The sequence below is a fragment of the Callionymus lyra genome, chromosome 6, assembly GCF_982586985.1.
Source record: "Callionymus lyra chromosome 6, fCalLyr1.hap1.1, whole genome shotgun sequence".
NCBI lineage: Eukaryota > Metazoa > Chordata > Actinopteri > Syngnathiformes > Callionymidae > Callionymus > Callionymus lyra.
This window is the reverse complement of record NC_141823.1, coordinates 17,187,220-17,205,463: the sequence shown is the minus strand read 5'-3', so window position 1 is coordinate 17,205,463 and position 18,244 is coordinate 17,187,220. Positions and strand designations below refer to the sequence as shown.

The 18,244-nt window shown below is 37.9% G+C and overlaps 2 protein-coding genes across 3 annotated transcripts; both read left to right on the top strand.

Moving 5' to 3' along the window:
* Positions 1 to 380: 380 nt before the first annotated feature.
* adprhl1 (ADP-ribosylhydrolase like 1) lies at positions 381 to 7,034 on the top strand. Its single transcript, XM_087793956.1, has 7 exons — positions 381 to 881; positions 3,961 to 4,125; positions 4,698 to 4,823; positions 4,897 to 5,037; positions 5,845 to 5,972; positions 6,045 to 6,177; positions 6,242 to 7,034. Exons 1-7 carry the CDS (start codon positions 668 to 670, stop codon positions 6,409 to 6,411), a joined length of 1,077 nt encoding a protein of 358 aa, XP_087650082.1. The 5' UTR covers positions 381 to 667; the 3' UTR covers positions 6,412 to 7,034.
* A 3,626-nt stretch (positions 7,035 to 10,660) lies between these two features.
* Positions 10,661 to 18,237, top strand: grtp1a (growth hormone regulated TBC protein 1a). 2 transcript variants are annotated; one of them, XM_087793951.1, is made up of 9 exons: positions 10,661 to 10,761; positions 11,007 to 11,123; positions 13,037 to 13,188; positions 13,278 to 13,436; positions 14,750 to 14,874; positions 15,694 to 15,790; positions 15,856 to 16,028; positions 16,102 to 16,287; positions 17,811 to 18,237. In XM_087793951.1, the coding sequence occupies exons 2-9, from the start codon at positions 11,062 to 11,064 to the stop codon at positions 17,907 to 17,909; spliced, it is 1,053 nt and encodes a 350-aa protein (XP_087650077.1). In that variant the 5' UTR covers positions 10,661 to 10,761; positions 11,007 to 11,061; the 3' UTR covers positions 17,910 to 18,237. The 2 variants fall into 2 exon arrangements, with proteins under 2 accessions (XP_087650077.1, XP_087650078.1); XM_087793952.1 differs by lacking the exon at positions 10,661 to 10,761 and having other exon boundaries at positions 11,017 to 11,119.
* The last annotated feature ends 7 nt before the right edge of the window (positions 18,238 to 18,244 follow it).

Below are 18,244 nucleotides of genomic sequence, written 5' to 3'. Positions count from 1 at the left end.
GCTTCCAGTGAGAGGCAGAATCAGTAGTAAGTTCTAAAAATTAAACAAATATCTGACTAAAAATGATTTTTAAAATAATCCTGAACAATACAATTTAACCTGATAGAGTTTGTTCATCTGAGGTATTGTATTTTTAAATAAAACAAGTTCTTATGGAAATATAATGGGCAGGTGATGATACATGAGTATGTGTTTAAAATAGTGAGTGATCAACTAGAGATTTAAGCTTGAGGGGCTCCGTTAGACCCCCTTACAACACCCCCCCACACACCCCTCTCCTCCCATGGGGTTGGAGTCAAAAAGGTCCAGCACCAGCTGACAGGCCTGTACTCCAGCACAGAAGCGCATTATCATCTCACGCCAGTCGCCCGGCCCACACCCCAGTCCTGGGGCTCTGGAGTCGAGGGGGATTGCCTTTTTAGGGCACACCTGACCGACACAAAGCGGCGGGCGAGTGATAATGCGATTCTTTTGTGCGATGGTGACGCGGGAGAGATGCCTGACAGCTGATGGAGACTTTACGCAACAGGACAGTGGAGAAGGTGAAACCATCTTTGCTGCTAGTCCGCATATTGGCACCAGGGCTGAGGGTCTTCTAGGAGGGCCACTGATTTGAGAACGAGTTCAGAGAAATCTTTGGAAGCTGTAACTGCGATTTGGAAGGAAGATGGAGAAATTCAAGGCCGCCATGGTTCTGGGTGGAGTTGGTGATGCTTTGGGCTACAGAAAGGGCAGATGGGAGAGCTGTACGTCAGGCAAGAAGATCCAGGAGGAGCTAGCATCTCTCGGGGGTCTTGGTGCTGTCAAACTGGAGCCGGAGAACTGGCCCCTGAGTGACGCAACACTGATGCTCATGACGACAGCAGAGGCTCTGATCACAGGTAATTTAAATGATGTTGAAGATCTTCAGTGTTAAATCCATCATGTGGTCTTTATGTAATTAAAAATATTTTCTTGAATTACCTTTGAAGGTATTATATTCTTTACCCACAGTAAAGAATATTTATCGCTTTATTCATCACAACTCTGTGTCCTACTGAGCCTCTAAGGGACAAGGAAGAAAAAAATATATATTGAGACGTAAAAATGAATCTCGAGAAGTTCCAAACAAGATGAAAAAGGCATCCAGAATTTAAAAAAATATCTTGAAAATTAAAAGTGAATAATGATCTTAAGAGGTTAAAAAGATCTTCAGAAGATAAAAAAAATTCTTGAATACTTAAATAAAGATCTTGGGAAGTTTAAAAAGATCTTAAGATGTTAAGAAATATCTCAAGAACTTGAAAACCGATTATGAGAAGTTAAAAAAAAGATAGAGGATTGAATAAAGATGTTAAGAGGTTAAAAAGATCTTGAGAAGTTCATAAATATCTGTAACACTTAAATAAAGATCTTGGGCAGTTTAAAAAGATCTTGAGAAGTTAAAAAAGATCTTAAAAAGGTTAAAAAATGATCTTGAGAAGTTAAAAAAGATCTTGAGAAGTTAAAAAAGATCTTGAAAGGTTAAAAAATGATCTTGAGAAGTTAAAAAAGATCTTGAAAAGTTCAAAAAAGATCTTGAAAGTATAAAAAAGATCTTAAGAAGTAAAAAAATATATATAATAATAATAATACATTTTGAGAAGTTAAAAAAAAGATCTTAAAAGGTTAAAAAAGATCATGAGAAGTTTAAAAGATCGCAAAAGTTCTAGTTTTACCACCCTTTCAGATAGCTCTCTCAAAAAATGCTAAGATTCTAATATTATCGCAAGAGCTTACAGCAAGAAAAATGAGTGTTGGGCCGCAAGTACAAAGAAATGAGATTATTTATTGAGAGTAGATATAACTATTGCATAAGTGCACCCTTAACCAGATAGTAGCTTCAAGAGGACATGCTCATCGCAAAGCCTTTTCCAAACAAGCGTTCCGTTCGTGATATCTTCTCTTTGGCAATCGCTCTTGAACGCAAACAGACAAGTCAGACTTCGCACGATACTTGTGACTATCTGCGGTGACTCTCAGCAGATCGCAAAAAAAGAGGTTTTGCTAAAAATATCTCGAGAAGTTGACTTTATCGAGATCTGTTTGAAATTCTCAAGATCTACTTTTCCCTCTTCTGTGTCCAGTTAGTGACTCTGTCGTATCCTATACTTGACTTTAGGCTTTAGACTTTAGACTTTCTTTGGCACATCCAGAATAGAATGTCACAGTCACTGTGAGCTGCTAATCACGTACTGACACGAGTGCTCTGAATGACAAAGAGGACGCGTTGCTTTAATCCCTTCTCGCATCCAAAGGACAACTGCCGTTCAAAGGGATCCCCCCCGATTCCAAATGATATCTTAAACTGCCACCGGATGATCCGGAGTTACCGGGCCAGAAGAGTCGGAAATAGCACCTCTGGTCAAACTGATCCATTCACAAAACTATCGCTTCCTTTAAGTCGTGGGATCACTTCAGGCTCGACAGCAGACGGACAGGCTAAATAGAGGTGACATCATCAGAGATCAAGTGACACATTTAACCACATCAAAGCATCCCCGTCTGGGCACCGATGACAATAATAGGTGGGTTTTTAAAAACAGTAGCTACTCTGCTTACTAACAAGAGTTTCTATACGTCAATCATTCAAAGCTTCATCCTCATAAGATTATAGTTTTCAAATTAATGGTTGGATAAACAATACGACCTTATGATACGATAACGTTTTATTGGCATGGGTTGGGAAGAATGGGGTTTGAATGAGGTTAAAAACTGACTTGACGAGAAAACAAAAAAAACAACAAGTCGAGCTCATTCCTTGTGATGAGTTGATGACAGTGTTATTAACTTTTTAGCTTTATGATGTGATGTTTCATTACAATAGATGTTCAAAATAAGATGATAGAGCAGAGTTTGACATCTATAGTGGGCCTTAAAAATAAGGGCAATGCTTCATGAAGCTTAACTAGACCATCGATAGTAACAGCTTCACATCAGTAGTTACGTCTCCTCGAGAAGTCATTTCAAAACAACTTCTATGATCCAAGAATTGTTTTGGTTGACGGAATGAAACTGAAACCTCTGAGTTCAGTCCGCCTGAACACAACTTGTGTTAGCTTAGCAGCACTCACCCTTTTTTTAAGTAGTAGTAAAATGAAAAAGAAATGGCCATAATCTGTGACACAAAAAGTGAAAATTGTATCACTGGAAGAGAACCTTTTGTGATTGATCTGTATTGAGGAAAAATAAAACCTAGTTTTGATGCAGGTATTAGTGGCCGGGATTTATTTTAAGTTGTTATTTTTAAGATTGTTTCAACGGATACTGTTAGGTTTAACAGGTAATTGGGAACAAATCATTCAAGATGAATTATAGCCAGGAAATACTAACTTGTGAATTTCAGAGCCCACTAGATGTCCCTCTCTGTGCTATAATCCCTTGTATATATGTAATATATCATTATTAAACTGAGGGCACCACCTTCTGACCTCACCAACATTAAGAAAAAATCTTTATTCAGCTTCAAATCTACTTGTGGTGGTTAGATATTAAAGACTTGTATCCAAAGACACCCGTCCCTTCACAGTGGTATCACTAGTATAGGTCACACATATAGACTGTAACGGCCAGAAGATTCTCCACTGTGGCCAGAACTGTCTGCATTCTCTTCCTAAAAATCTAACAAGGCTTGAGGAAACATCTTTTCAAAGCAAGTGATGCAAAACATAATATGTACAACTTTGATAAGAGCGTCAACCGTTGTAGCGTGTTATAAAGTATAATATTGTGATGGTTGATGGTCCAAAATCCAGGAAGAATGGCTGTGAGCTCGGGTGGATGGATGCCTGTTGACCTCATGTTTGCCGAGGTTGACTCCACTCACTCCGCCGGCATGCTGGACCTTAATCTGCAAAGCTGTAGCCCGATGCTATATTTATCCTTCTGGCCGCTGCTCGTCTGGTCTCAACATGCCAATCATAAGTGACTCTGTGTGTGCAGACTACTGGTGTCTGGAGGACCTGTACCGAGAGCTGGTGCGCCTCTACGTGGAGGCCATGGCGTCCCTTCAAGGCAGAGCTCCTGATCCTGTGACGGTGGAGGGTTGTGTCCATCTGAAGCCCCACAACTATCTGCTGGCCTGGCACACACCCTTCAATGAAAAAGGTCTTTAGACATCGACATACAATAGAATCAAGGAGTGTGAGGAAAAGAATCAATACACTTAGATATGTTTTTTTCATGATACACTATTGATATCAAAAAGCATCGTTCTTTTATGATTAATATTTTAATGAAGTGTGTATAAAATAAAATAAATCCTATTATTTAAAATGTAAAATTACATGCATATATTCACAAATTTCTGTTGCAATTAAACTTCCGGCCGCTAGATGGCAGCAGTAAATATGTCTTACGCAGCCAGAGGAACAATTAAATCCTGCGAGATCCTGGCAATCACTGAGGACGAGAGGATACATTCCACTTTAACAACTTTAAAAGATGTTGATTGGACATATTATGTTTTTTTTTTTAAATGAAAGCAGTTACACCTCCTTCAAGAGTACTTGACAATACTACAAATATATCCTTGTTCCTACAGTATCTCAGTATATTATATTGCTGTCCCTGTATTGTGATACATATCGTATCGCCAGATTCTTGCCAATACACACCTCTAAACAGAAAAAAGCGTCACATTGTTTAAAATGTATTTCTGCGTTTGTGTTTTTGTTCAGGCTCTGGGTTCGGAGCCGCCGCTAAAGCCATGTGTATCGGGATGAGATACTGGCAACCTGAGAGGCTCGACAGCCTTGTGGAGGTCAGCATCGAGGTGGGCCGCATGACCCACAACCATCCCACAGGTAATCCATCTCTTGTCCAGATGACATTAAAGGTGAAAAAGGAGTCTTGATTATGAGATGATTTCTGTTGAAGGTTTTCTGGGTTCATTGACAACAGCGCTGTTTGCATCATACGCGATTCAAGGGAAACCTTTAGTGTCGTGGGGTCGTGAACTTATGAAAGTGATTCCGAGGGCTGAGGAGTACTGCAGGAAGACCATACGACACATGGCAGGTACAATTTATGAGTAAGATTTTCATCTAGAAGGACAGAAAACTATATTATATGTAATTTACTCTGCACTTTTAACCTCATAACGTAATAAATAGGTCCATTTTATGAAAGACGTTTTGTGAACCATCATATTAGCTCTTGAAATTATCAAGATGCATCTAAAAACATCATTGTTTTGAATAACATAACACATGTTTTAATGTTGTTGTAGAAATTAACCCTATACTTTTGAATTATTTCTATACTACATTACTACATTCTGATTATTGTTATACCATCATCTTTTAAAATTAATAAATGCAATTAAAAGGCTTTTTTTTAAATAGGCTTTCCTATTCCTTTTCACTATATAAAAAAGCAACAAAAAAAACAATCTTTATTTATGCTTTTACCACAGTTTCGCATACTGCCCCTATACTGTCAAACTGCAATTTTTATTACAGTAAAACTTTGACATAAAAAAAAGTATTTATCTTGCATAACAGGATAACTATATCAATAACATTTAATATATTTAAAAATAAATAAATCCAAAAGCAGTTTAAAGTATCAAGTAAAATATGCCAAATATCAGATTTTAATTAAATAATTTCAAGAAATTAATTTGGCGATACTGTGTTTGTAAATTGTAATATTCACATTTTGTATGTTTTTGCAGTTCTAGACAATCTTTACATTTATGTTTTTCATCAATGATGCTAATACTGTGTAGCCTGAGCTGCAGAGATGTTAAAAGTGTGTTTCATTGCCACACAAACCAAACCATGAACTAAAACTGATGCTCATTCATTGTCTCCAACTCTTCAGAGTATCAAGAAACATGGTTTTACTTTGAAGCAAAGTGGCAGTTTTACCTGGAGGAGCGAGAGATTGAGAAGGAAGGAGAAAACAAACCGGCGTCCTCGGGTCAATACGATGTTGAAGAAACCGACAAGGAAAGTTCTTCCACACTGTTTCAGCAACAACATCCCCAACAGAAGGTTTAAAAAAGTCTTTCATCAATACAGATGTATAAGCGTTGGAGCTCCGAGGGCCGTGCAGGCCGACGTGGACACGACTCTCCGATGATCGCTTATGACAGTCTGCTGTTCGCCGGGAACGACTGGGCCGAGCTCTGCAGGCGAGCCATGTTCCACGGAGGTGAGGGACGTTTACCAACCACTCATGAAACAACCTAAACTCTCCTGTTGTCCTGTGATTCCAGGTGAAGGCGAGGCCACGGGCCTCATCGCCGGCTGTCTGTACGGACTCTTCTACGGGTCAGGCCAGGTTCCCGCCAGCCTGTGCCAGGATTTAGACAAGCGTGAACGTCTGGAGCAGCTGGGAGAATCACTTTACAAGGCAGCGTCTGCAGAGAAGTGCTTTGACAAGTAATGCTGCTTTCAGAAATGGCCCCAACCCCCCTCTGGCTACTAGAGGAACTGCACTTCCCTTTAGCCCTATAGTACCCACTTGACTCCTCCTTGATCACGCCAACCTGCATCCTCATGGCTTCTTACCTCGCCTGCTGTTGACTTCTTCAGGTTTCTAGGACTTAAAACTCTGTGAAATAACTCACTTACCTTTTGGTATTGTGACGTTCAAGACTGCTGAAGGCTTCAACGAAGCAGGAGTGAAACCGTAATAAAGGAGATGGTGTCCGAATTAACCACATTTAACATTGTTTAGGTTTTTATCAACAAGTGTTTGATCTTGTTCAACATGTTATTTTTTAAAGCTAACAGATATTAACAGTATGCACTGCATCTATCTGAAGATACTTCCTTGACTAGGTATGAAAACAAATGTATGTTTTTAAGATGTATCTAGGTGCAAAGACTGGCTATCACGTTCAGATGCTTTAAGTTAAACTGTCATAGGAGTTTCAACTGGTTCTTCATCTAAAACATCTTGATGAAAGTGTGCATTCTCTTTATCTTTTAACTACTCTGCAGAAATGTGAACTTGCCTCCTCCGTCACAACACTGCAGTTTAGAGAGTATTGGAGTGACAGTGTGTCTGGCTAACAAAAAAAAAGAAGGATTTTTCAATTAAACTTAAAATTGTTTGGGATGAATAAAGACTGAATGTTTTATTCACAATGCTTTGATCATTATCTGGCGACATCTCGTATCAATGCACAAACCAGTTCAACCAGTTTCTGAAAGATACAAAAACAAATATCTCATTTGAAAATAATAATTCAGAAGTTTTTAGTAGTTTAATTATCTATACATGTGACCTCATTTGAACTTTTCATATACTTTTCATCTTTTATCATTCCCTCATTTTAATTGTCCACAGAACACCAGAAGAGCCAAAATTCGTGAGTAAATGTGAAAAAAGTAAAATGAATTTAAATAAAATAAGTAATACACGGTGTGGGATTCAATAAGTGGACATTTATTTGAAAAAAATATACAACCAATACGTTTAAATACCCGTGTCTACTTTAGTTCTGAATTGTGGTGTACATTTTTTCTATGAGAAAAATATGTTTTTGACTTCCTCTACTGTTGAAATAGCGCAACTGCAACTATTTCCTCACCACTTAAGATCTTTCGGGACCTGCTACAAAAGTGCTTAAATAAAACACGAGAAAGGCTCTTTTTGGGGTGACTTTTATCTTCCTGTAAGCCTCCAAATGAAGTTTCAGTGCGTCAGCCATTATAATACAAATTTAGACTCAGAATCGGAAACTATTTATGCCAGTGTAGTAAACACAAGCTATGATAAAACTTATGTAATAACAATAATTGTAAATAAAATTGGATAGTAGAAGTCATAATTGTTTAAAATAAAACCTAAAATGTGGTTTTATGTATTTATTTTGTAATGTTTATTATTGTAAGAAACATTCTTACAGAACAAATTTTCGCAAAAGAACAATGCATTAAAAAGAATTATACAAGTATAATGTGATTATTTAGGATATGTATGTTAATATATCATAATAAATTGCTCGTGCACCAAAACTCACGACACATGTAGCTTTTACCTTCTGAATAAATCACGTTTATGTGGATTAAGATGTTTATTTCCTCTATTCTCCATAGACTGTTTTCTAAGAAACCCAGTGTCACTTCAGATGCCAGGATGTTGAGGAAGATGATACGTGACAGGAAGTGTCCACCTGTGCTTCGAGGGATTCTGGAGACGCTCATGGAGTATCTGGAGAGATTGATCATCAAAAACAAAGACGATGAGAAGCCTCCGTTAGCAACGCGGGCTAAGATAGAAACTGGACGTAGAAACTGTGCGAGTCAAGGACGTGTGGAATCAACAAAAAGCAAGATTCAAGCATATGAAAAGGGTTTCTTCACTAAAAATCCTGAGAGGTCTAATAAACAACAGCCTCGTCGCATCAGTACATTCCAGCTACTTCAATCCAAATTCTTGAAGTCCACTCCCAGACCTGTGGTCAGTCATCAAAGACAAGTGGGAACGCTGCTCTCTAGCAACGCCGAGGCCCGATTCACGAATCCGACCCTGGACCGAGAGATGACCCAAGTGACCGGGAAGAAGGCGGGACTAAAGAAAGGGAGCAGCGTGAAGGACATCATCGCCAAGTTCACCCTGGCCGGGCAGAAAGAGAAGACGACGCAGGAACAAATCCCATCGCGACACGTTAAAAGTGGAACCTTCTTGTTGTCCCTGATGGAGAAGTTTGAATCTATTGCAACCGTTTGTAAACAAACCTTCAAGATAAAACCTTCCGGGGAAGTCTCGTCCGGTCAGACGCAACAGAGAACGAACAAAGAAAGCGCACGTGACCAGAAACTGAGCCAAAATAAGAAGGGGAATTGGATATTTGCCAGACAGCTCTTGAAAGGGAAAGAAATCCCGGCCGGGGAGGAACAAAGACCACAACAGCAGGTTGACATTCCAGCCAACCTTCAAGAGAAACAAGTTTCAATATTAGAGAATGTACCGAAGCCTTGTAAAGAACCTTTAGAATCACTCGCTTCGCCGCGTCACATCGACTGCAGCGGTCAGAAGAGTCATGGAGAAACACGGGGAAATCATGAAGAGAAGCATTTGAGTGGAAGGTTGCTACACCAGGGGAAGCTGGAGTGGATTTCTTCAAGATGTGTCTGGGAGTGGTCACACCCCGAGTCACACAACGTTATCTGTGAAACTGAAACTGCACCCTTTTGGCATGTAGCATCCGTTCAGTCGAATCTTTCTGTGTGGTCGATATGTGAAAAGAAACCACCCCGAAAAATATTTCATTTAGGAGACATTGCCGAAAGTACTGCAATAACAAGGATGGATGAGGCGAAAGAATGTGACTTTAGGCTTAAAACGGAAGATATTTCTGTTGGGAAATGCAGCTCAGTCGAGAAGGATCAAAGCGTGTTGACCTCTCCAGACGGAACACCGTCATATTCACTTCCACGAGTGTTGAAGTCCGGCACAGATCTCCATCATCACCAGAACCACCACCTCCACTCCCCCGGTGTAGCGGAACCACCGGAGACCAAAAGCTCTTCGGTTGCTACAATGTCGACACATTCTTACGATCCTGCTGCTCACGCCACAGAACTTCCAGCTCCGAACAATGAGTCTTGTCTTCCTTCAGATGTGCAAGATGAAACAAAGTCAGGACATGAAACCCTTCCTGAGGGCAATGACAGAGCGATGAACGATAATGAGGGTTCGTTACCAGGGCGACAGTCACATGTCCAAAACCAGAGACCAAAGTATAAAACGATAAACTATGGGGATCCGTCGGTCAAACAAGTTTATAAACCAAAGATAATCCGTTTTACTGACACTTTTACTTTCTAGGATGTTATTTAATCTTTATTTGGACTGAGCTGTGTCATATCATGTTTCTCACCTTTTAGCCTACTATTTTTTACCTTGATTTTTCACTATCTAAGTTATTTTATTTGTTTGTTATCTTGAAAATTGAGACACTGTCTTTGTATATATTTTCCTGTGGCTCTATGAGAATATATTAAAAGTATATTGTACAACTTACACCTTTACCAGGGCTTCTTAAACATCGTTGTTGTCTTATGTTACTGCTTCTAACTTAAATAAAATATTAAATTTAAATTTAAATTTTTAATTTAAAAAGTGTGTATTTATCTTTGATCATATTAATCTTTTCCCCCTATTTATATATTTATTTATTTTTAATTTATACAACTATATTTGGAACAAAAACAATAGAAAGGTAATACAAAAACGCAAACGAGTTCCCCTTTTCCCGCCCTCACACCCTTTGCATTGATAACTTACTCTTAATGTAAAAAAATAATAAAAAAAATAATGAGATAAAAAACAGAAAATAATAAGTGAAAGCCTTTGAAAAACCTTTTTTTAATAAATTAATTTAATAGTTGTTATTACTTTAGGATACTTTTTTTTAAAGCATTAACCATTTTTTAATGTAAAATTACAAAAACGCAAACAGTTATTTCCAGTCATATTAAACATTTATATTTAAGTCGTTGCCATCTAAATATATTTTTTGTATCATATAAAAGTAATTCAACTATCATTATATATCATCAATACGTTTGGAAATCATAGAAATATTTATTTGTCGAGCGCAGTGAAGGATAAAAAGTCACTTCCGCCTCTGCAGGGAATTTTCCGGAAGTTCCTTGAAAGCAGCATTAGGTGTGATTGACGTGTGTGTCCCGGGGCAACGTCACGGGTGTAAAAAAAAAAAAACAACACCCTCCATGGAGTTCCCTGGACCGAGTCGAACCTTGACGGGAATTTATTAAGGTGTGGATCACATTTTCTCTGTGTGCTCTGAAGTAGAAAGTGTGGGAGGAGGAGCAGGTGGATTCAAACAAAACAAACTCCCAGGATAATCTCTCGCATCAACAGATCGGCAACGCAAATTTAATTTACCTGGAATTAATCCTGGCGAAAAAAAAACATCTTTACGATCTGCACCATCGCGAATTAATTTAAGAATAGGATTTTTTTTTAAATGTTTCCATGTTCAAAACAAGCAACTTTCGCAGACTGAAGCGGGATCCGCGGTGAAAGTGTCCTGGTTCGGGTGGACTCGGGGCGGCCATGGACGACACGAACAAAGCCAGCAAACCCGCGGACGGTTCGGCGAAAGACCGAGTGGGCAGGTACATCTTTTTTTAATCTCGTTTATCTCGTCTTGGCTCGATGCAAAAAATAAAATAAACAACACTTGATAAAATCTATTTTGAAAGTTTCGCTCACTTCGTGTAACTTCGTGTAACTTCAATTCAAAAGACAAGTGATAATATCGCGATAACTTTCGCGAACACTCGTGTTTTAATCCAAAGTAATCTGTTTAAAAAGTGACACGTTGCGTTTTATTAATTGTTTTTATTCCATCCGTTACTTACTTGGAAACTGAAGTTTTTCGTTTATTCATCTTTATTATATTTTTTAAAATTCTGGTCACACATTTGTTATTTAATTTTTATTTCTTCTGTATTTATTTGATTCTGATCATCTTTATTCATATTTATAGGAATACAATCCAAACATCAACACTTCATGTGTTTCCCTTTAAGGTGGATTGTCTATTGTAACATGATTTTGTTCCTGAAATGACATGTGGTTGATAAATAAAACTCATTCATTTACAGCAGAAATAATTAAGAAAAGCAGAACCTTTTTATGCTACTATTTTTTTTTATCCACCTAAACGCTCACTAATAACTATTACTTACTTTCTTACACTAATGAAAATTGTAAGGCAATTAAAAAAATCGACACAAAAAGCAAGTTTCATTTAAAAAAGATTTGTTTTAATACAAATGGATATTTTATTATTTTTAAATGTATTTTCTTGTGCAGTTTTCTTTTGACTATTCTTTTAAAATGAAGTGTTACTCTTTAAATCTAAATTAAAACCAAGTTCAAAAGAAAAAGACATTATCAGCAGCTCTGACTTCACTTTACAATTTTACCCAGAGCCACGCTGTAATAATAACCCACTCTTGCTTCTGTTTTGTCATCCTCGTCTCCTCTGAAGACGAGCGTTGAGCGGATAAACACACCTTTAGTTTGGTAAACATACAGAAGCGCTCGCCTGAGACCTGTTCTGTGTTGAATATACAGTTAGTGAAAGTTTGTTTTGCCTGAAGATCGCGAGCGGCGCCACAGTTCCGCTGCACATCCTCCTTCCTGGCTCTGTTTTCTGGTGTAAATGAGTGCGAGCCTCAACAAGATTAACGTGTTACCTAATCAACTCAAGGATCGGACGCACGTCTCACGGACAGACTTTAATTGATTTGAAGAGACTGAGCCACACATGCAGTTCCCACTGTCAACAAAGACCTTTTAGAGGGCGGCTCGTGTGAAAACACAACTCTCTTGACTCACTCGCATGTTTTAAATGTTCAAGTCTTTCTCTCCAAGATGCAGTAAGTCCTTTATCATGACCATGTTTTGAACGTATTTCTTTATAAAGTTCTCCCCCGTCTGAAATCTCGGCAAACGAGAGGTTACGAGAGCGGAGTCCATTATGACAGAAAAATAGTTCCTCCTCCAGCCAGCTGTAATCACGCCCTGCTTTGTTTATACAATGAGTACCTTGGAGGTGGAGACTTACCGAAATTGATGACGCTCGGTGACCAACCTTGATGTTTGACCAGTTACAGCAGAGTGGGTGTGGTTATAGTCGACAACATTTTGGCTCCAGAAAAACTGAGTGGGCGGGGCTTAAGCACATTTCGTAATGTAAATATTTCAATTAAAATGGAGTTTCGTACAAACAGACACATACTGATGAGTACAATAGAGTCCAACATCTATTTAAGACACACTTACATCAACACATGAGTTAACCTTTAAGTTAAGATGCCACAAATGCCTCTAACACTTTTATTTTCTGGCCAAATTGTGTACTTAACTTAAGAAATGGCCTTAATAAGGTGTCATAAAACAAATGGCATGTTCTCTTTTTTTAGTTGCTGATTGTAGTTCAGTGGCTTATATTATAATTAAAGTGTGTGTCAATTACATAATTATCTTTTCTTATTTTGCATCAAATGTGTCTCTTCAGTGTGGATCCGTACGGGTTCCAGAGATCGGTGGATTTCGACTACGACTCCTACGAGGAACTGATGTCGGAGTATCTGGTCGTCCTCACCCGGCGCTCCATCAAATGGTCGAAAATGATGAAGGGCAAGAGCAAGGTCCAGAAAAATGTCAAACGTGAGTGTGATTTAAATAATAAACTGAGCACACACACTTGTGTGAAGACCGTCACTCTATTTTTCAATACGTTTCAAATGTGGTTCCAGTGAAGCGCTACATTCGTAAGGGCGTTCCCAATGAGCACCGCAGCCAGGTCTGGATGGCGACGAGCGGAGCTCAAGACCAGCTGGAGAAGAACCCGGGATATTACCACTCGCTGCTCGGCTCCGAGCACGATCCCAAACTAGTGGAGACCATTTGCACAGGTCGGCACAAACTCTCTCTCAAATCATACTGGAAACAAAATGTTCTCCACTCCAGGAGTGTTTTTCCCACGACTTCTGATTGTCTGGTGTGTTTATGTCGTGAGGCCAGAAAACAGGCAGCAGCTGTACAATGTGTGCAGAAGATAATGGAGCTGAAATCTGCCCGGTGACATTTAAAAGCTCTTAAGGATTGGCCAATAAACAAATAAAAGGCAAATTATTCCAGGATGTTCTCCAGGATTTTCATGTTCCTTTCGAGGCGGAGCAACCAGGAAACAAGCTTTTATATACATCAATGAACTCATCTTCTTTAACAAAAGAGACATTTGTATGACGGTAAATATCCCAAAATAATCAAGATGTTTTAAACATGGTAACAAAGTTCTCTCTAGTCATTGTTTATCAATATTGAGAAAACAAAATCAACTCCTTTTATAAAACTTGACACGACATAATAAAGTTAATTTAATTTTTTCTCAACTTTTCTCTTTCTTTCTCAAAACATTTAACTTTATCAAATATATTTTTCCTATTTTGATACGAACACAATTATGATTAATAACATTTCCCCCCCATTTTATGCAAAAAAAAAGGAAATTTAATTTCTCGTACTGTCAAGAATTCCCATAAATATTAATAATATGTTCTCTTTAGCGATTTACAAAGTACACAAAGATGCTTTACATAAACAAAAAAATAAAGATAACACATAGAGAACGAGATGCTAAGAAACACTAAACAAAACGAACAACCCAGAGGATTAAAAAAAGGAGGAGAGATGGTGGAAAATGATTTATCAGGTGTTTTCGATGACATTAAAGAGATGAGTTTTGAGGTGACTTTTGAAAGATGGTAGTGAATCAATTTTATTGATAGAGTTCCAGAGCAGCGACGGCAAAAAGCTATGTTGTGATAATTTGTTCTATATTTAATTTCCTTATCTTATATTTATCTTTTTGTTTATTTCTAACATTTTTCATTATTGAATACATTTTCTATAACTTGAGTTTATTTAGCTTGTGTAGCTCCTCCTTTTATACATCTGGTATAATACAAATTAAGAAAAATGGCATGAATGTTCAGAGAGTTTTTCAATAACTCCGTCTGTTGAATCTGCTACATGTTGTGTTTGTCCATGCGGGGGCGCTGCTGTGCGCCAGCCATTATGTAACGTGATTAGTTTGGGGTGATCTCATGCTGTGGAAATCAAGCAGCTGTCGACAAACAAACACAGATTATCTTCTGAGATTAAAACGTGCGGCACGAGGAGCCGACGCTCGACTGTAAACGCGCCGTCGTTCTTGTGTCTTCAGATCTCAACAGGACGTTCCCGGAGAACGTTCAGTTCCGCAAGACGACCGGCCCGTGTCTGCAGAAACCTCTCAACAACGTGCTGCTGGCATACGGCCACCACAATCCAACTGTGGGCTACTGTCAGGTGAACCTGCGCCTCCTCCCAGAGGATCCTGGGAAGTCGTAACTGCCATGTTTTGAAACCGAAAAATGTCCAAACATCAGCTTTAAAACCTGCTGGAGTCGACCGTATCCTCTCGTTCTCAGTCATCTCAAGGGATTTTGTCGTTTTCTATAGCTTTCAAGGACGTAATGTCTGCCATCTAGTGGCTGGAAGTTTTATTGCAACACAAAAAGGAACAAATGCTACAAATATTTGAATGTTTATTGTAAATAAACAAAATGGAACTGTATTTTTTAAACACACTTTATTGAAAATAAAACATAAAAGATCTATGGTTAAAAAATAAGAATTGATCGAATATCGAGTATCATCAATATCGAGTATCATAAAAAATAATATTGTGATGTATCAACATTTTTTTAACACCCTTTGTAATTTTGCAGAAACATAGAAATAAAATAAGATAAATTGTTATTTTATTATTGGTCCTTTTATTTTATGCCAACTGCATTTATTTTATTAAAAAATAAATTTCCTTTTCGAAAACACATTTTTTAATATGCTTTCAATGTATTTTTATGGACAAGAAATACTCTCAGAAATATCCAAATAAATGCTCATTACAATAGCAAGTTAGTAAGCTTGTTAGTTAACTTTTCAACAATATTAAAAATGACTAAATACAGGCATATATGAATTCTTGTATAAGAAAAAGTCAAATGAAGAAGGAAGTTAAAATTCCTTCAAAGAACACTTGGTTCCCATTAATGTTCCACAATGTCATCGGTTCTTTGCCAACATTACATTTCTTATCAGAACATCTGGCTCATGTGTCTTCAGGGGATGAACTTCATCGCCGGTTATCTGCTGCTCATCACAAAGAACGAGGAGAAATCCTTCTGGCTGATGGACGCGCTGGTCGGCAGAATATTACCAGGTGTGTGTCTCACGGCTTCAGGTGCTGCTCGTGGTTCTCTTCATCTTCATGTACCTTCTCACAAGATTACTACAGTCCGGCCATGCTGGGGCTGAAGGCGGACCAGGAGGTGCTGGGGGAGCTGGTGAAGGTGAAGGTGCCAGGAGTGTGGCGGATCATGATGGACAACAACGTGATGTGGACCCTGGTGGTGTCGCGCTGGTTCATCTGTCTCTTCATCGACGTGCTGCCGGTGGAGGCGAGTCTCGCCAACAGAAGGTTCGATGACTCCTCGGCTGATATGTTGATTTTTGTTTCTCCTTTCTCTCCAGACTGTGCTAAGAATCTGGGATTGCCTCTTCTACGAGGGTTCTAAGATCTTGTTCCGGGTCGCCCTGACCCTGATCCATCAGAACCAGACGTTGATCGAGAAAGCTCAGTCGCTGCCAGATGTTTGTCAGAGCTTCAAAGACATCACTCGAGGTCCGTCTGTGGAGGAATGTCACTCCTTCATGCAGGTAAACATGAACCCGTAATTACACTTCAGCTGGGTTGAAAAAAATAAAAAAGATATGTTTCTTTATTATTCAATTAAAAACGTTTTTTTCAATTAAGCAAAGTTGCTTCAATCAAACAATTATCTTCAATAAAAAAAAGAATTCAATACTAAAAGTTGATTTAATCAATAAAATATTAAAGAAATAATACATTTTTCAATTAAAGCAAAAATATTTTCAATTAAAAAAAAAGTTGCTTTAATCAAAACAATATTTTTCATAAAAAGTTGCTTCAATACAAAAAATAATTAAATAAAAAAATCATTCAATGAAAAACATAGTTTCAATCAAAAAAATGTTTATTAAAAAAAAAAATTAGAAGAATTTTCTTTTATTTAAACAACTTGTGTGAATGGCTGTCAAAGCGCTTTGTGACCCTGGTCTAGAAAGGCGCTATATAAATAGATTATTATTATTATTATTATTATATTGTGTTTAAATAATAAATAAACAAATTCAATCAAAACTTTAAAAATTAATTCAATACAAAAAAGTTGATTTGATCAATAAAATATTAAAGAAATAATACATTTTTCAATAAAAGCAAAAATATTTTCAATAAAAAAATAGTTGCTTCAATACAAAAAATGCTTCAATAAAAAAATACTTCAATGAAAAACCTATTTTTAATTAAAAAAAATGTACATTAAAAAAAAAAATTAGAATTTTCTTTTATTTAAAACTTTTTTTTATTGAAGCAAATTATATTGTGTTTAAATAATAAATAAACAAATGTACCTCCATACATCTACAGCTTAAAAATATTGACTAGAGTGTTCTGGTTGAATCTGGATCACAGCAGGGGTGTCAAAATCAATCATCCAAATGTTTGAGCACTCTTGTCCAAACAAATGTTATATTTTACCAAACTCTTACCGGGACAATCAAATTCCCATTAAACTCCTTTCACACCACAGTTGAACGGTTATTGTAGACATCTATGATCTTATCTTGGTTTAGTCACTACCGTCTTTATAGCTCAGGATATAAACGTGAAGATGAGTCTTCTTTTGATGGACAACATGTCCCTGTTAGAGTCGGAGGTTTGTTCCTTCAGAGAACGGAGAAGAAGTGAAAATGCGTTCTAGAGCCGCTGAAGGGAAAAAGGAACCACGAGAAGAAAAGGGATGTACAACCGAGAAGGAAGGAACAGCCGCAGACCTCTCAGGGTTTGATGGGAAATAGATTCTAAAGATGTCAAGCGAGAGAAGACCAAGTACAGAACCCATAACCAAATCAAACTTTTCATAGAGATCAAATATGTGACACAATTTGCCCGATTGTGATTTTAAAAAAAGTCTGAAATGTGACAAACTAAGTTCACTTATTAAAGCCAAATTGAAAAGATACGTTTTCTGTTTGCCTTTAAAATGTCAGTAATGCAGAAATGGATAAGAAAGTGTTCAGAAAGACGCAGCGTCTCCGACTGATTTCGATTCTCCCCGCGATACATTTGTTTCTTCATGAAGTTAATTCTCTTCTAGAAAATCTTCACCGAGCCCGGAAGCCTCTCCAGCGCGACCCTGGCTAAACTCCGCGACACGTGTCGCTCCAGAATCGTGGCGGAGGAGGAGGAGTCGTGACCGGCCGCTCCGACGTCGCGCAAACATTCCACCGGGAACCAGAAAACAAACGGCGAGTTTGCACATTTCTCCCAGCTGTCCTGTCTTAACACGACCACGGCGTCTACCAGACGATTCCACGTGACGCTAGAATGTAGCTTTGTTTTTCTTTTGCACTTTACTCGGAGTCCACTGAAGAGATTTGAAAACCGTTTTGCATCCGTCACTCACATTTCAAAATGACTTGTAACATTTCATTTTTAATGATCTGAAGATTAAAAAATATATATATTTTCTTCTTGAGCTGAACTTTTGTAGCAAATGCTTAAAAAAATAAAATGAATCCACAGCTGCTG

Bases quoted from the DNA above. Each gene is read 5' to 3' on its own strand.
- adprhl1 (XM_087793956.1), top strand. From the start codon at position 668: ATGGAGAAATTCAAGGCCGCCATGGTTCTGGGTGGAGTTGGTGATGCT. The intron at 882-3,960 runs GTAATTTAAATG...CTGTGTGTGCAG, and splicing joins AGCAGAGGCTCTGATCACAG to ACTACTGGTGTCTGGAGGAC. The intron at 5,038-5,844 runs GTACAATTTATG...CCAACTCTTCAG, and splicing joins GACCATACGACACATGGCAG to AGTATCAAGAAACATGGTTT.
- grtp1a (XM_087793951.1), top strand. From the start codon at position 11,062: ATGGACGACACGAACAAAGCCAGCAAACCCGCGGACGGTTCGGCGAAA. The intron at 11,124-13,036 runs GTACATCTTTTT...GTGTCTCTTCAG, and splicing joins GCGAAAGACCGAGTGGGCAG to TGTGGATCCGTACGGGTTCC. The intron at 13,437-14,749 runs GTCGGCACAAAC...TTGTGTCTTCAG, and splicing joins AGTGGAGACCATTTGCACAG to ATCTCAACAGGACGTTCCCG.